General features: G+C 43.3%; 1 protein-coding gene across 1 annotated transcript in view; it reads left to right on the plus strand.

Annotated features, from left to right (window-relative positions):
• Positions 1-12,623, plus strand: part of LOC127622893 (leucine zipper protein 2-like) — a 167,255-nt gene that overhangs the window by 124,777 nt on the left and 29,855 nt on the right. The window contains exons 5-7 of the mRNA XM_052097029.1: positions 6,301-6,363; positions 8,443-8,505; positions 11,249-11,311. Of these exons, the coding sequence (XP_051952989.1) occupies positions 6,301-6,363; positions 8,443-8,505; positions 11,249-11,311 (189 nt within the window). The remainder of the gene's footprint in view (positions 1-6,300; positions 6,364-8,442; positions 8,506-11,248; positions 11,312-12,623) is intronic.

Below are 12,623 nucleotides of genomic sequence, written 5' to 3' on the forward strand. Positions count from 1 at the left end.
ACTCCAGTCGCTGCTGACTCCAAAGGAGGAGACGACGGGCGAGCTGTGACATGTGGAGGGAGCGTACTCCGCCTTGGCGGTTTATGTAGGCCACCACCGTGGTGCTGTCTGTCCTGACTAGGACATGCTTGCCATGAATCAATGGAAGAAATTTCTTCAGGGCAAGAAAAACGGCCAGCAGCTCTAGGCAGTTGATGTGCCAGCGCAGCGGGCCTCGGTTCCACCGGCCTGCGGCTGCGCGCCCGTTGCACACGGTGCCCCAACCCAATTTGGAGGTGTCGGTTGTAACCAGAACGCGACGGGACACCTGCTGCAAGGGTACTCCTGCCCGTAGAAAGCAGAGGTCTGTCCAGGGTTTGAAGGTTTGGCGGCAGACAGGGGTTTCTTCCACGCCATGCGTGCTGTGGCGCCATGCTCGTCTCGGGACTCGAGTCTGCAGCCAATACTGAAGTGGTCTCATATGCATCAACTCCAGTGGCGCGGCCACCACGGAGGATGACATATGCCCCAGGAGCCGTTGGAAACGTTTCAAAGGGACCACGGTGCCTGGTTCGAAAGAAGCGAGGCATTCCAGCACTGACTGAGCATGCTCGTTGGAGAGACGTGCTGTCATTGAGACTGAGTCTAACTCCAAACCGAGAAAAGAGATGACCTGAAACCTTAAACGGCCGAGGTGCTCGAGCACCTGGTCTCTGTGTGCGCATAGTAATTCCTGCGAGGAGGCCAAAATGAGCCAATCGTCGAGGTAATTGAGTATGCGTATGCCCGCTCCTCGTAGCGGGACAAGAGCCGCCTCCGCGACCTTCGTGAAGACGCGAGGGGACAGAGACAGGCCGAAGGGGAGGACCTTGTACTGATACGCCTGGCCGTCGAACGCGAACCGTAGAAAGGGTCGATGTCGAGGGCGAATTGAGACGTGGAAGTACGTGTCCTTCAGGTCTACCGCTGCGAACCAATCTAGATGCCGGACGCCAGATAGAATTTGTTTCTGGGTAAGCATTTTGAACGGGAGTTTGGACAAGGTCCGATTGAAAACTCGCAGGTCCAAGATCGGATGGTCCGGTGCAGCCACCATGACGAGCTGGGCATTGAAAGCCATGCCTCTAAGCTCCGTGCTAGGGGCACCAAGGGGATGAGTATTTTGGATGTACCCGGCGGGGCTTCGCAGCGGTGCGGAACAGGTAACGTGGCGTCGGGAGGTGCTGTGGCATCCCGAGGCTCTGGTGCTGAGAATAAACTCAAAGCACTTACCTTGTTCTGCGCACCCGGCAGGGGGCGGGTTCGTGACTGAGGAGGAGGTCTGATGCTGGCGTCCTCTGGACTCGTCTGAACCGGCCGGCCGGGGAACAGTCGTGGGGCTGAGGGCGGGAGCACCGCATCCTGGGCGCCGAGACTGTTGAGGCCTGAAAGCACAGTGCCGTGAGAACGGCATTTGCAGGCCATGTGACCCAGAGGTAAAGGAAATAGCTCTTTTATTGAGAATTTGGGTACCGCAGCCCCCGTCAGGGGGTGCGGCAAATGAAAAAACAAAAGATTCTCCTCCCGGCCCTCCACCGGGGGACGGAGTGGTCTTACCACCTCCGGAGCTAACTTCTTGTCCTCTGGGTCTGCTGTCTCAGGGACGCTTGGGAGCCTTCCGGGTCCTCGAAGGGGTCCGTGAGGCAGGGGGCGTATGCTTCCTGCAGTTTGCTCGACGCCGGGGCTGAGAGCTGGGCCCAGGTTGGGGCGGAGCAGAAGGTCTTCTGGCCACGGGAGGACGCCCTCGGCGAGCAGGTGGGGCCTGGGCCATGGCGGCAAGCTTGCGGCGCGGCATGATGTGCGAAATGGCCTCCGTCTGCTTCTTCACCAGGGAGAACTGCTGGGCAAAGTCCTCAATGGTGTCGCCGAAGAGGCCGAACTGGGAGACAGGGGCGTTGAGGAAGCGAGTCTTGTCAGCTTCACGCATCTCAACCAAGTCCAGCCATTGCTGACGTTCCTGGACCACCAGAGTGGCCATCGCCTGCCCGAGTGCCTGCGCTGTGACCTTTGTCGCTCTCAGGGCGAGGTCGGTTGCTGAGCGTAGTTCCTGCAGCGTGTCGGGATCAGGGCCACCCCCGTGCATGTTGCGAAGTGCCTTGGCTTGGTGGACCTGCAGGAGAGCCATGGCATGCAGGGCGGAAGCGGCACGTCCGGTAGCGCTGTAGGCCTTCGTGGTGAGCGAGGATGTTGCTGTACAGGACCAGGAAGGGAGTACAGGGCAGCCCCGCCAGGTGGTAGTGTGTCCGGGACATAAGTGGAGCGCAACAGCTCTATCCACCTGGGGGATCTCCGTGTACCCATGGCGCACTCCGCTGTCGAGGGTGGCGAGGGCGGATGAGCAGGTGGCGGTGCGACGAGTGGGGTGCTCTCCACGAAGACATCAGCTCGTCATGCACCTCCGGGAAGAAAGGAACCGGGGGGGGGCGAGGCTGTGAGTGGCGCCCAACGCCCAAGAACCAATCGTCCAGCCGTGATGGCTGTGGGGAGGATGGAGGGTTCCAATCCTGACCCACGCTGTTGGCTGCCCGGGAAAGCATATCGGAAATCTGTGCATCGGCCTCCTCCTGGGCGTGCAAGCCCGAAGGCGGCAGCCCAGAGGAGCCCTCAGCATCAGAGCCTACGCCCTCCGATGTCGCGGCGAACTCATCTGCTTCCATCGCAAGAGGGTAGGCAGACTGGCTGTGAGGCGAGTCGCCGCCACCTCGAGCGGGGACGGGAGTCAACGAGCGTGCCGGGGCAAGGGTGGTCCGAGGGGGCGTACCCGGCGGAGCTGCACCCGCTGCCATCCCCGAATCGCCTCCATCGCCAGCCGCATCATCCTCAATCCCGTGGGAAGAAGGAGCGACGTGGGGGGCGGCTGGAGTGGCCTGCTTACGGTTGTAAGCAAGCCGTGACCGCAACGTTGTCATGGTCATGTTCTCGCAATGAGAACATGAACCATCCACAAACGCAGCCTCAGTGTGATCGCTGCCCAGACACACGAGACAACGCCTGTGGCCGTCGGAAGCGGAGAGTACTCTACCGCATCCAGGAACAACACAGGGGCGGAAAGATATCTTTATAAAGACGCGTCCTTAAAAGGACGTTCAACGCCGCTGTGTTTTTGCTCTTTTAGAGGAAATGACTCTTTTAAATAAAATCACTCTTTTATGAATGAAAGAACTCGTGAGAGATCTTTCTTTTCTGCAACTGTCGATGCGCTCAGGGGCAGGAAGTGCACAGCCGTGCAAACAGGAGAAAGCCACTGTTGTGCGCCGTAGAATCCAACAGCATGCAGCAGAGGATAGCAGGAACTTGGTGTGTAAAACGCAGCAGTCTGCAAACACGGCCATCGGCTCCGAAGAAATTTTCTGAATGAACTCCCGTATTTGCGCCGCTTAAATACCCGTATGTCCGGGGGCGGGACATGCAAATACTGGTTGCCAACTCACATTGGCCTTTTTTCATAGTTCAGAGGTGAATATCGGCGCTCAAGAAAGACCCCTAGTGTCGCTTCTCTGACACAACGTGGAGAGAGCGACAGAAGGGGAACTAGAGTTTGCAAGTGCACAAGGGGAAAAAGATTGTACTTTTTGGTAAAATTTCCTCTTGTCTGATGAGACAAAAACTGAACTTTTTGGCCACAATGACTGTAGTTATGTTTGGAGGTAAAAGGATTAGGCTTGAAAGCCGAAGAACACCATCCCAACCATGAAGCATGTGGATTGCACATCATGTTGTGTGGGTGCTTTACTGCAGGAGGAACGGGTGCCCTTCATAAAATAGATGGCATCATGAGGAAGGAAATTTATATGGATATATTGAAGCAACATCTCAAGACATCAGCCATAAAGTAAAAGCTTGGCCGCAAACGGGTCTTCCAAATAGACCATAACCTCAAGAATACCTCCATAGTTGTGGCAAAATGGCTTAAGGACAACAAAGTCATGGTATTGGAGTGGCCATCACAAAGCCCTGACATCAATCTGTTAGAAAATGTGTGCGCAGAACTGAAAATGCATGTGTGAGCAAGGAGGCCTATAAACCTGACACATTTACACCATTTCTGTCTGGAGGAATGGGCCAACTTATTGTGAGAATCTTGTGGAAGGCTACCCAATATGTTTGACTCAAGTTAAACAATTTAAAGGCAATGCTACCAAATACAAACAAATTGTATGTAAAGTTCTGACCCACTGGGAATGTGATATTAATTAAATAAATGAAAGCTGAAATAAATAATTCTCTCTACTATTATTCTGACATTTCACATTCTTATAAAAAAGTAGTGAGCCTAACTGATCTAAGACGGCTAAGGTGTACATAAACTTCTGACTTGAACTGTAGCTTTCCTCAATGCTACGCCGCTACCTAGTCAAAAATATAGCTATGTTACTGAAAAGCTTCTTGATTTAAAAACTAGCGAAGCTACCACCTCGCTACTGCCCATCACTGAGTAGTCCATACTTTCCCATAATTTAAGTTTCAGTCTGTTCCTCACACAAATCTGTCATATGAATTCAGCAGACATGAAATGTAGTGCACAAGTCATATTGACTACTGTAATGGGTATTAAGGTGCTATTTGTCATTTTTGGAGCATGGCAGCATCTGGTCACCATTCACTTTCATTGGAATAGAATAGCATGAGCATGCTGCATAGCATCTCTTAGTGTGGTCTATGAAATAAATTATATCATGCAAGTTTTGATCAACATGTGGGTGACAAAATTATGATAGAATTTTCATTTTTGGGCAAACTATCCCACTAAACATTTTGTATTCAACACCATGTAACAAAGAAATATCACTTCTCCATCTCATGCATTATTTAATTATATTGTTTCATTAAATAAGTTTACTTTTAGAACATGGATGATATAATTGATGCACATCTGATATAAAGCCTTTCTACTTGAAATGAAACATGATTAGTGAGGATATTTCCATTTCCAGGATGCATAGGTCTATAGTTCGCAAACTTGAAGAAGTATGCAGCCAGAAAATGAGAATTGAAACTCAATTCTATTGCAATCTAAAAAACAAGACTGCACCAAATATTTATTGATTGACTGCAGTATATCAACGTGCGACCTCGGACTGAATTCAATTAAAGTGCTAATCAGAATGAAAACACCCGCTGGAACGCTACTATATTGTCCAGAAAAGTGCACAGCTGCTCAACTTCAGCATTTAGATGTGTTGTTATTTTTCCACAGTGTATGCATTGGGTGGAGGCAGGAGTGGGAGTGTGAGAGTTGAGGAAGTTTGACATTCAGGGCTGAGCTGGGTGAATAAGGAATAAGGGGCAATAGTGGAATATTCTATTTGATTGGTGTTGTGGTTCACCCTTAGGGCTGTAAACACTTCTGATTCTTTTAAGCCTGTTTGTACAGCGCTCTGGATTGTTTTGGGAAATGTTCACTTCCACATTTATATTCCATATAGACTCAAGTTTAATTATTTTTATGATTCTCTTTTAATCTGAATATTTACCAGAGGTCTGTTAACTGGGATTAAAGGTGATTCAGATATGACAATAGTCCAGCCATAAACCTCTATGTGCCGCAATCTGATAAATTCTTTGAACTTGTTATCTGGAAGCCAATTGGCTTGCTCACATGTGACATATTAAGCCAATCGCCTCGCATGGTGTAAGTTGATTGGTCCCTTGACATGTTATCGGGTAGCCAATCAACTTGCGTGTGTCTCTTTGTGTAAGTTTTAATTTTCTCAGATTTGCAGACAAGCCAGTTTCATTGCAGAGCTCTGCAGGAGTTTTTTTTCTGACACCCACCACCACCCCAGCACCACAAGTCTAGATCTGCTACGTGGGGATTATTTGTATTGTCTATTTGTGCAGCTCAATGCAGCATGTCTTGCATTTTGTCTAATTGTGCATCAGCATGTCTACATGCTTAACTCAATAAGTCTGTGTACTTTCTAGCAGTAGCCAGTCTCAGTGCTTGCTCTGCAGCAGCCACAGTAGCAGCGTTAGCAGATCTAGTCCGCAAAAACCAATATCCTATCAATATGTTATATCCACATTTTTGTGCTAAATCTTTCAAAGCTGTCAAGACTGAAATTATTAATTAACATTTAAGTTAATGTATGCATATCAAATGTACAGTGAGATCTGATTTACCTTTGATATTTGTCTGTTCTTGATATTCATACTTAATTTTTACTTGAAGTAGATAAAAAATCATGCTCAATTTATTATGCTTTTTTCTGTGTAAAACCCCACTCTGGCTGTAATACGGAAAAAATAAGATCATTTTTTTTCTATTTTGCTTTCATGCAGATCAAGTACTTAAAAATGGAGATGGAAAAGAAGACCAAAATCATCAAAGACCTGCAGCAAGAGGTACTGGGTGCCATTGTGGTCATTTTAAAAAAAATTAAAGAGGGAAATATTATTAATGTGTTAGTTTTGCCAAATACTGTAGCATATGGTAATTTTTCTATGTCAAAGTACAATCATATCTTAATATGCAGAGACATCTCTAAGTAGCCATTTGTAGGTTGGTTCCTCAAAAAGTGTTAACAATGTGGCTTTGTGACTCTGTTTTAGCATCCCAACTTGCCCAGCACAGCAACTTTGGCTTAACCAATGGCATGAATTTGGGGCAAGAATTTATTTTAACCGACCCATAGCAAGCGGGAAGAGTTTTTAAGAAGCTTGTTTTTGCAATCCCATTTGTTGATGCTAGTGGTGCAAAATTGACACTCTTAAGGTAAAACCTACAGAAGAATGGTCTTTAAAAAATGAAAAATAGAGAACTTTCCCTTTGAAGTTAAGCTATAAGTAGGTAATGACAGCATAATAATTGATCAGTTTGTTAAAGCACTAGTTATATGACTTGCTATGGCTTCAATCAATTTTTATCAGCCAATATAGCTTCAGGGTTTACTACACAAACAGCCGCGTTTCTTTTTTTTCTTTCTTTTCTGCAAGATTTATGGCTACATAATATTCAGATCTGAATTTTCATGGTTGCTGCTTTAAGTGACTTGCCCCTTTTAACTCAAGCAGTCTGCATTGTACCCTATCTGCTTGGGTGGATCCCTGTGTCATTGCAGTCTGTAGAAGGGCGGCCACATGTCACTTTTAATGACAGCTGCCATTTTTCTAACAGACTTGGGCACTCGTTCCTCTTCAGAGAGGGGTTGAAATGCAAGTGTGTGGATTTGATACTCAGCCAATTCCACCTCATTGAATCATGTTGCAGTGCTATTCTACATCATTACCTCAATCATTCTTGCACTTGCTCTCTGTACGTCCCTTCCTTTCTTGCTCTTTTCTAGTTCTTTCTTTCTCTCTATTTCACAAATACACACAGTCACTTTAATATAATAACTTTGTGGCCTACCACCTATTATTGCCTAGTCAATTTGTTGGTGTTATACTGTGACTTTTTACACAGCAGGTATTGTAATTACAGTAAAAGTTGAAAAGAGCCAGTTGAACTTTCAGTTTTAATTTAATGACATATCGGTAAGTGCAGGACGTATGGTGAATATGGTCTGAAATGCACATGTTCTGCTGAGATTAAAGCTTTGTCATTTTAGTTGTCAAATGTCACTCAGTGTAAAATCCTCAGTCGATCTGAGTGAAAGGTACCTTATGTGAAAGAAATGCAAAAAAACGGCACCTAGTTGTGTAATGCTGCTGTAATCCAGTTAGACGATGCAAACTTTTTGACTGCAGCTGTTAATTTCAATGGTCTTGCAGTGAGACACATTAATGTTAAAATTAAATATTCTATGTAGTTTATCAATTAATATCAGGTCAAGAAAATGGCATTCACATTAATTTTAATGTAATATTAACTCGTGGACACTTTGGGGACCATTTTAAAAGAATAATAGTAATAATAATAAAGGTTATATTTTCATAATCGGTTCAAAATTGCATGATGAAATTGATGTACATATATTTTTAATATTTTTTTAATGAGGGACAATGAAAACATGTTATATCAACTGTTCTTGTATCTGAGAGTGAAATAAAGCGGATGTTTTGCATAGAGAAAGAGAGAGAGTGAGAGAGAGAGCAAAAAGAATCAGTAAGACAGGAATGTAGAGAACGTGAAAAGGAGGAGGTGGAGATAAGCACTAGATTAAACTCAGCAGCACCATCATCTCTGTATTGATTCTTAATCTATCATCATCTATTTCCATAAAGACATCCAGTGCAGGTTATTACAGAAATAAGGCATATACTCCTGGTTCACCTTGAGCTCCAATATGCTTGTGAGGGAACTGTCAAAAAGAACTCAATGGAAATAGTTGAAGCATTTATTTTGTCTGCAGGGACAGGGGGACCATTAAATTGAGTGTATTTACCTAGATAACACAGGAAGTCAGGACTTGTTTCATGCATGATGTTATAAAACTGAGCGTACAGTCTCTCTATATTTACTGCCATTTTCCTGTCTTTCAGAATAAAAGCTTAAAGAACAAACTTCTGTCTGGGAACAAGCTCTGTGAAATACATGCAGAAGAGGTATGTTACACGTGGTTGTTGCACACCAATTAGGGTTGTCAACTGTCCAGAATTAGCCGGGATATCCTGTATTTTGTCTGAAATGCAGACATCCGCTATTGAAGCGGCAAAATGCTCAAGCGTCTCATATTTAAGTGGCAAAATGCTGGCAACCCTACCACCAATATGGCCAACAGTATTCACCTAAATTCCTCTATTTATAGATATTTGTACATTGTGCACTTCTAGCACACGTTCGTACATTTGGATAGAGACTGTGACATACAATATCACTGCATTGGCAGCATCTAAAACGTAACCTCTTTTACGTACAAACATTATTAGAGATGTTTAAATAAGAAAAAATTATTCATGTAATTTATTGGTTGACTTTACTGTATATATTTGATTAAATTAGATTAAATATGTTTATATGATTTTGGACTTTAATTACTGTCACTTTATAACTGTCTGCTACCTCAATAACTGCTATGTGCATAGAAAACATATGTTATGTTTTTAGAAACTGTCATCTTTTTGCACTACTGTGTACTGGTCGACGCTGCACTGTCTCTCACTGTGTCTATTGTCCTGTTCATTGTCAGAAATTTCTTGTACTCTCCCGTACTTTTTGCACGTGCACTTTATATAGGTATATATAGGTATTTTATATAGGTATTGTATTTAGTTGTGTAGTCTCATGTGGTTCTGTGTTTGTCCTATGTTGTTTTTATGTAGCACCATGGTCCTGGAGGAACGTTGTCTCGTTTCGCTGTGTACTGTACTAACTGTATATGGTTGAAACGACAATAAAAACCACTTGACTTGACCACTTGACTTGAAAAGGAGCGACGAGTCATAATAATTTTTTTTGGTAATCAGTATTATGCCACAAATGCTAAGCTTACAGTAACTTGTACTAAACCCGGAACATTCCTATGATGCAGTTTAACACATTTAATTAATTTTACATTATAAAGGTTTAATTCTGCTCTGGGTGATTTCTAAAGACTGGTCAGTACAATTGTGACAGCACGCACGCACGCATGCACGCACGCACGCACGCACGCACGCACGCACGCACGCACGCACGCACACACACACACACACACACACACACACACACACACACACACACACTCACTGTTGGTGCAGCTATCCTTATGAGGGCTCTCCATAGACAGTGATATTTCTACTGTATGGACTATAGATTCTGTCCCCTAACCCTACCCCTAAACCTAACCCTCACAAAAAACTTTCTGCATTTTTACATTTTCAAAAAAACATAATTTTGTTTGTTTTTTTAAGCAATTTCAATTATGGGAAAACTACAAATGTCATAATAAACCACATTTTATAGCATAATACCCTTGTAATTACCAGTTTATAACCTAAAAAAGTTAGGCCTTCCTCTTTCTGTTCTTGTTAGAGCAAGTTGTCTTTTGTCTTTGAAGACTGAAGTGCACACCTTTGTATGAATTGTTCATGCTTTTTTTTTTTTTTTTTTGGCAATTTCTAGTATTGTATAGCCTTCATTCCTCAAAACAATGATTGACTGAAGACTTTCTAGAGAAAGCCATTTTTGGCGTAATATTGACCTTAAGACATGCCAGTCTATTACATACTGTGGCAACTCAAAAACAAACACAAAGACAAGGTTAAACTTCATTTAATGAACAAAATAGATTTTAACTGTATTTGATATAATAGCAAGTGATTTTCTACCAAATTAGCGACTTAGCATGACTATTCAAGGATAAGGTGTTGGAGTGATGGCTGCTGGAAATAGGGCCTGTCTAGATCAAAAATGACTTTTTTCAAATAGTGGTGGTGCTGATTTTTACATCAGTAATGTCCTGACTATACTTTGTGATCAGTTGAATGCAACTTTGGTGAATTAAAATACCAATTTTCTTCCAATACAGCAAAATCTGAACATTATTCTAAACTTTTGGCCGCCAGTGTACATGGAGTCTCCTTAGATTTGTGTAAGTGCTGTAAACTTCAGTTCTATCGGGAAGACACGCATGCTTGAGTGAAGTTTGAGATGCCATTTATTTGATAGATGTAAAACGGGAGGTGATGTCTCTCTCTTTGGCGTAGGCCCCGTCCGGCAGTCCGAGGTAGTTGTACCCGGAACCGTCGTGTCCTGCCGAGATAGGAGGCAGGGGCGAGGAGCCTACCCCCCTGCTGGACAGGGCTCAACTGGTGGTGGTGGGGAGGTGGAGGTTGCAGTGTTAGCACACCGAAACAGCAATGTGATAGATTGTGAGCGGACTTATAAAGCATTGGCTTAAGTGCGATTGGCTAGGAGTTACCCAGCTAATGATGTGATGATGTGCAACTGCTGGTCTTCCCGCTAGAACTACGCTCCACTTCCATTTACTGAGATATTACAGAAGACACTGAGGCTGAACTGAAAGTGTGTGTGTCTGTGAATGTTTACAACTGTGGCAGCCATCCACAGGCAGACAGCCAAGACATTGCCATGCTATGGACTGAGTGTTATTGTGTGAGTGAGTATGCCTGGATGTTGATGTGTTAATGTGTTTTCATCAATGACTGGTCCATGCAGTCCACTGAAGGGAAGACTTTTAAATTTATTTGCACAGTGAAGGTGTCTTCTTTGAATTGGAGCCCTGCCCAGCAAGCCTTCACAAAGGAACTCTTCGGCACAGCCACAAAAACCCTGCTACACAATCTAAAACCAATTTTACTATTTGAATAAGCTAACACACGTTTTTCTCTTATCTTTCTTTTGCAGTCCAAAAAAATACAAGCCCAATTGAAAGAGCTGAGGTATGGCAAAAAGGATTTAATTTTCAAGGTAAGCACCAAACAAAGAGAAAGTGTCATTACTGTAGCCTTGCATGGTGTGCAGGTGCCTTAGCACCAACTTGAAAAGATCAAATTACCAGAAAAGTTTGGCCACAGGCCTGAAACTCAGACTGGGTCCTGTTTGGTTTACCATTGTGTGAGTCATGTTAACCACACAAAAGTTATGTTTCTGATTCAGTTTAAAACACCAATCAAATGAGAGATTTTAAGAAAACTTACTGCACCTCCAAAGAGTCCAAATGGAGGAGTAACAAGGTGTGTAGGCAAAAAGACTTTTGCTTGTAAAAAAGCCTGCAGTAAAATGCACAGGCCACTTATTGCGAACTTTAGGTGCATGTACATGCTCCGAGGAAGGTAAACTGTGGCCTTGATCTCTCAAAAAGGGGTCTGTGGACATTTCCACAACATAGTCTATGTTCACACTACAGCTGAATGTGACCTAAATCAGATTTTCTGCTAAAAATTAGATTTTTTTTGTCAGGTTGTTCACATGACATTAATAATGTAGCTCATATCAGAGACTGGTCTGAACAGCCAACACTCCTAAACTGACTGGCATGTGTGTTCACCCCCTGAGCATGCATATAACAAACTCTGTCATGTTCATCATTATAACACGATTACTTAATTAAATTGCATTTATAAATGTATGAATTGTAAATAAAATGTATTTAAGAATCTTAATTGCTATATACTGTGTCTAAACCATCTTGAAGGCTTAAGTATTTTTAAATAAAGTAATTTGCCTCTGTTTGGTACAATTTCATTATTATTGAAGCTCAAGAGTGTTATATTACTTACAGTAAGAGCAAAACACACACCATAAAATAGGACAGCAGGGAAAACAGCAAAACATATAGTATGTGAGGTATGAAGAGTTTTTATCTATAATTATTTAAGTTTTCCATTGACTAGATTGAATTAGAGTTTTAATACAGTTTGAAAAATATAGAAACTGTTTTCTGCAGGAGCACAGCATTTACAGTTCAATCTATCTCTGTATCTTTTCATGCACATATTTTACTACATGATAACCAAACAAATCACTGTACCCAACTGTTGAGCCTATAGTTTTATTTTCTTTCCTTAAAAAAGAACTCAACGCATTAGCTAGAAATGATATAGCAATGTTGAAAGGCAATGTTCTTTGTCAGTCCAAATAAAATTTTTGTGCATGTAAACTTGGAATCCTATTTTATTTAGCAAGTCTGAACGGCAAGAAATCACATGAAATACGATCTGTTTCAAGCTACGTTCCTGGTTTGAAATCTCATTCAAGTCACATTTCTGGAAATCCTTTT

Source organism: Xyrauchen texanus, chromosome 29, assembly GCF_025860055.1.
Source record: "Xyrauchen texanus isolate HMW12.3.18 chromosome 29, RBS_HiC_50CHRs, whole genome shotgun sequence".
Taxonomy (NCBI): Eukaryota; Metazoa; Chordata; class Actinopteri; order Cypriniformes; family Catostomidae; genus Xyrauchen; species Xyrauchen texanus.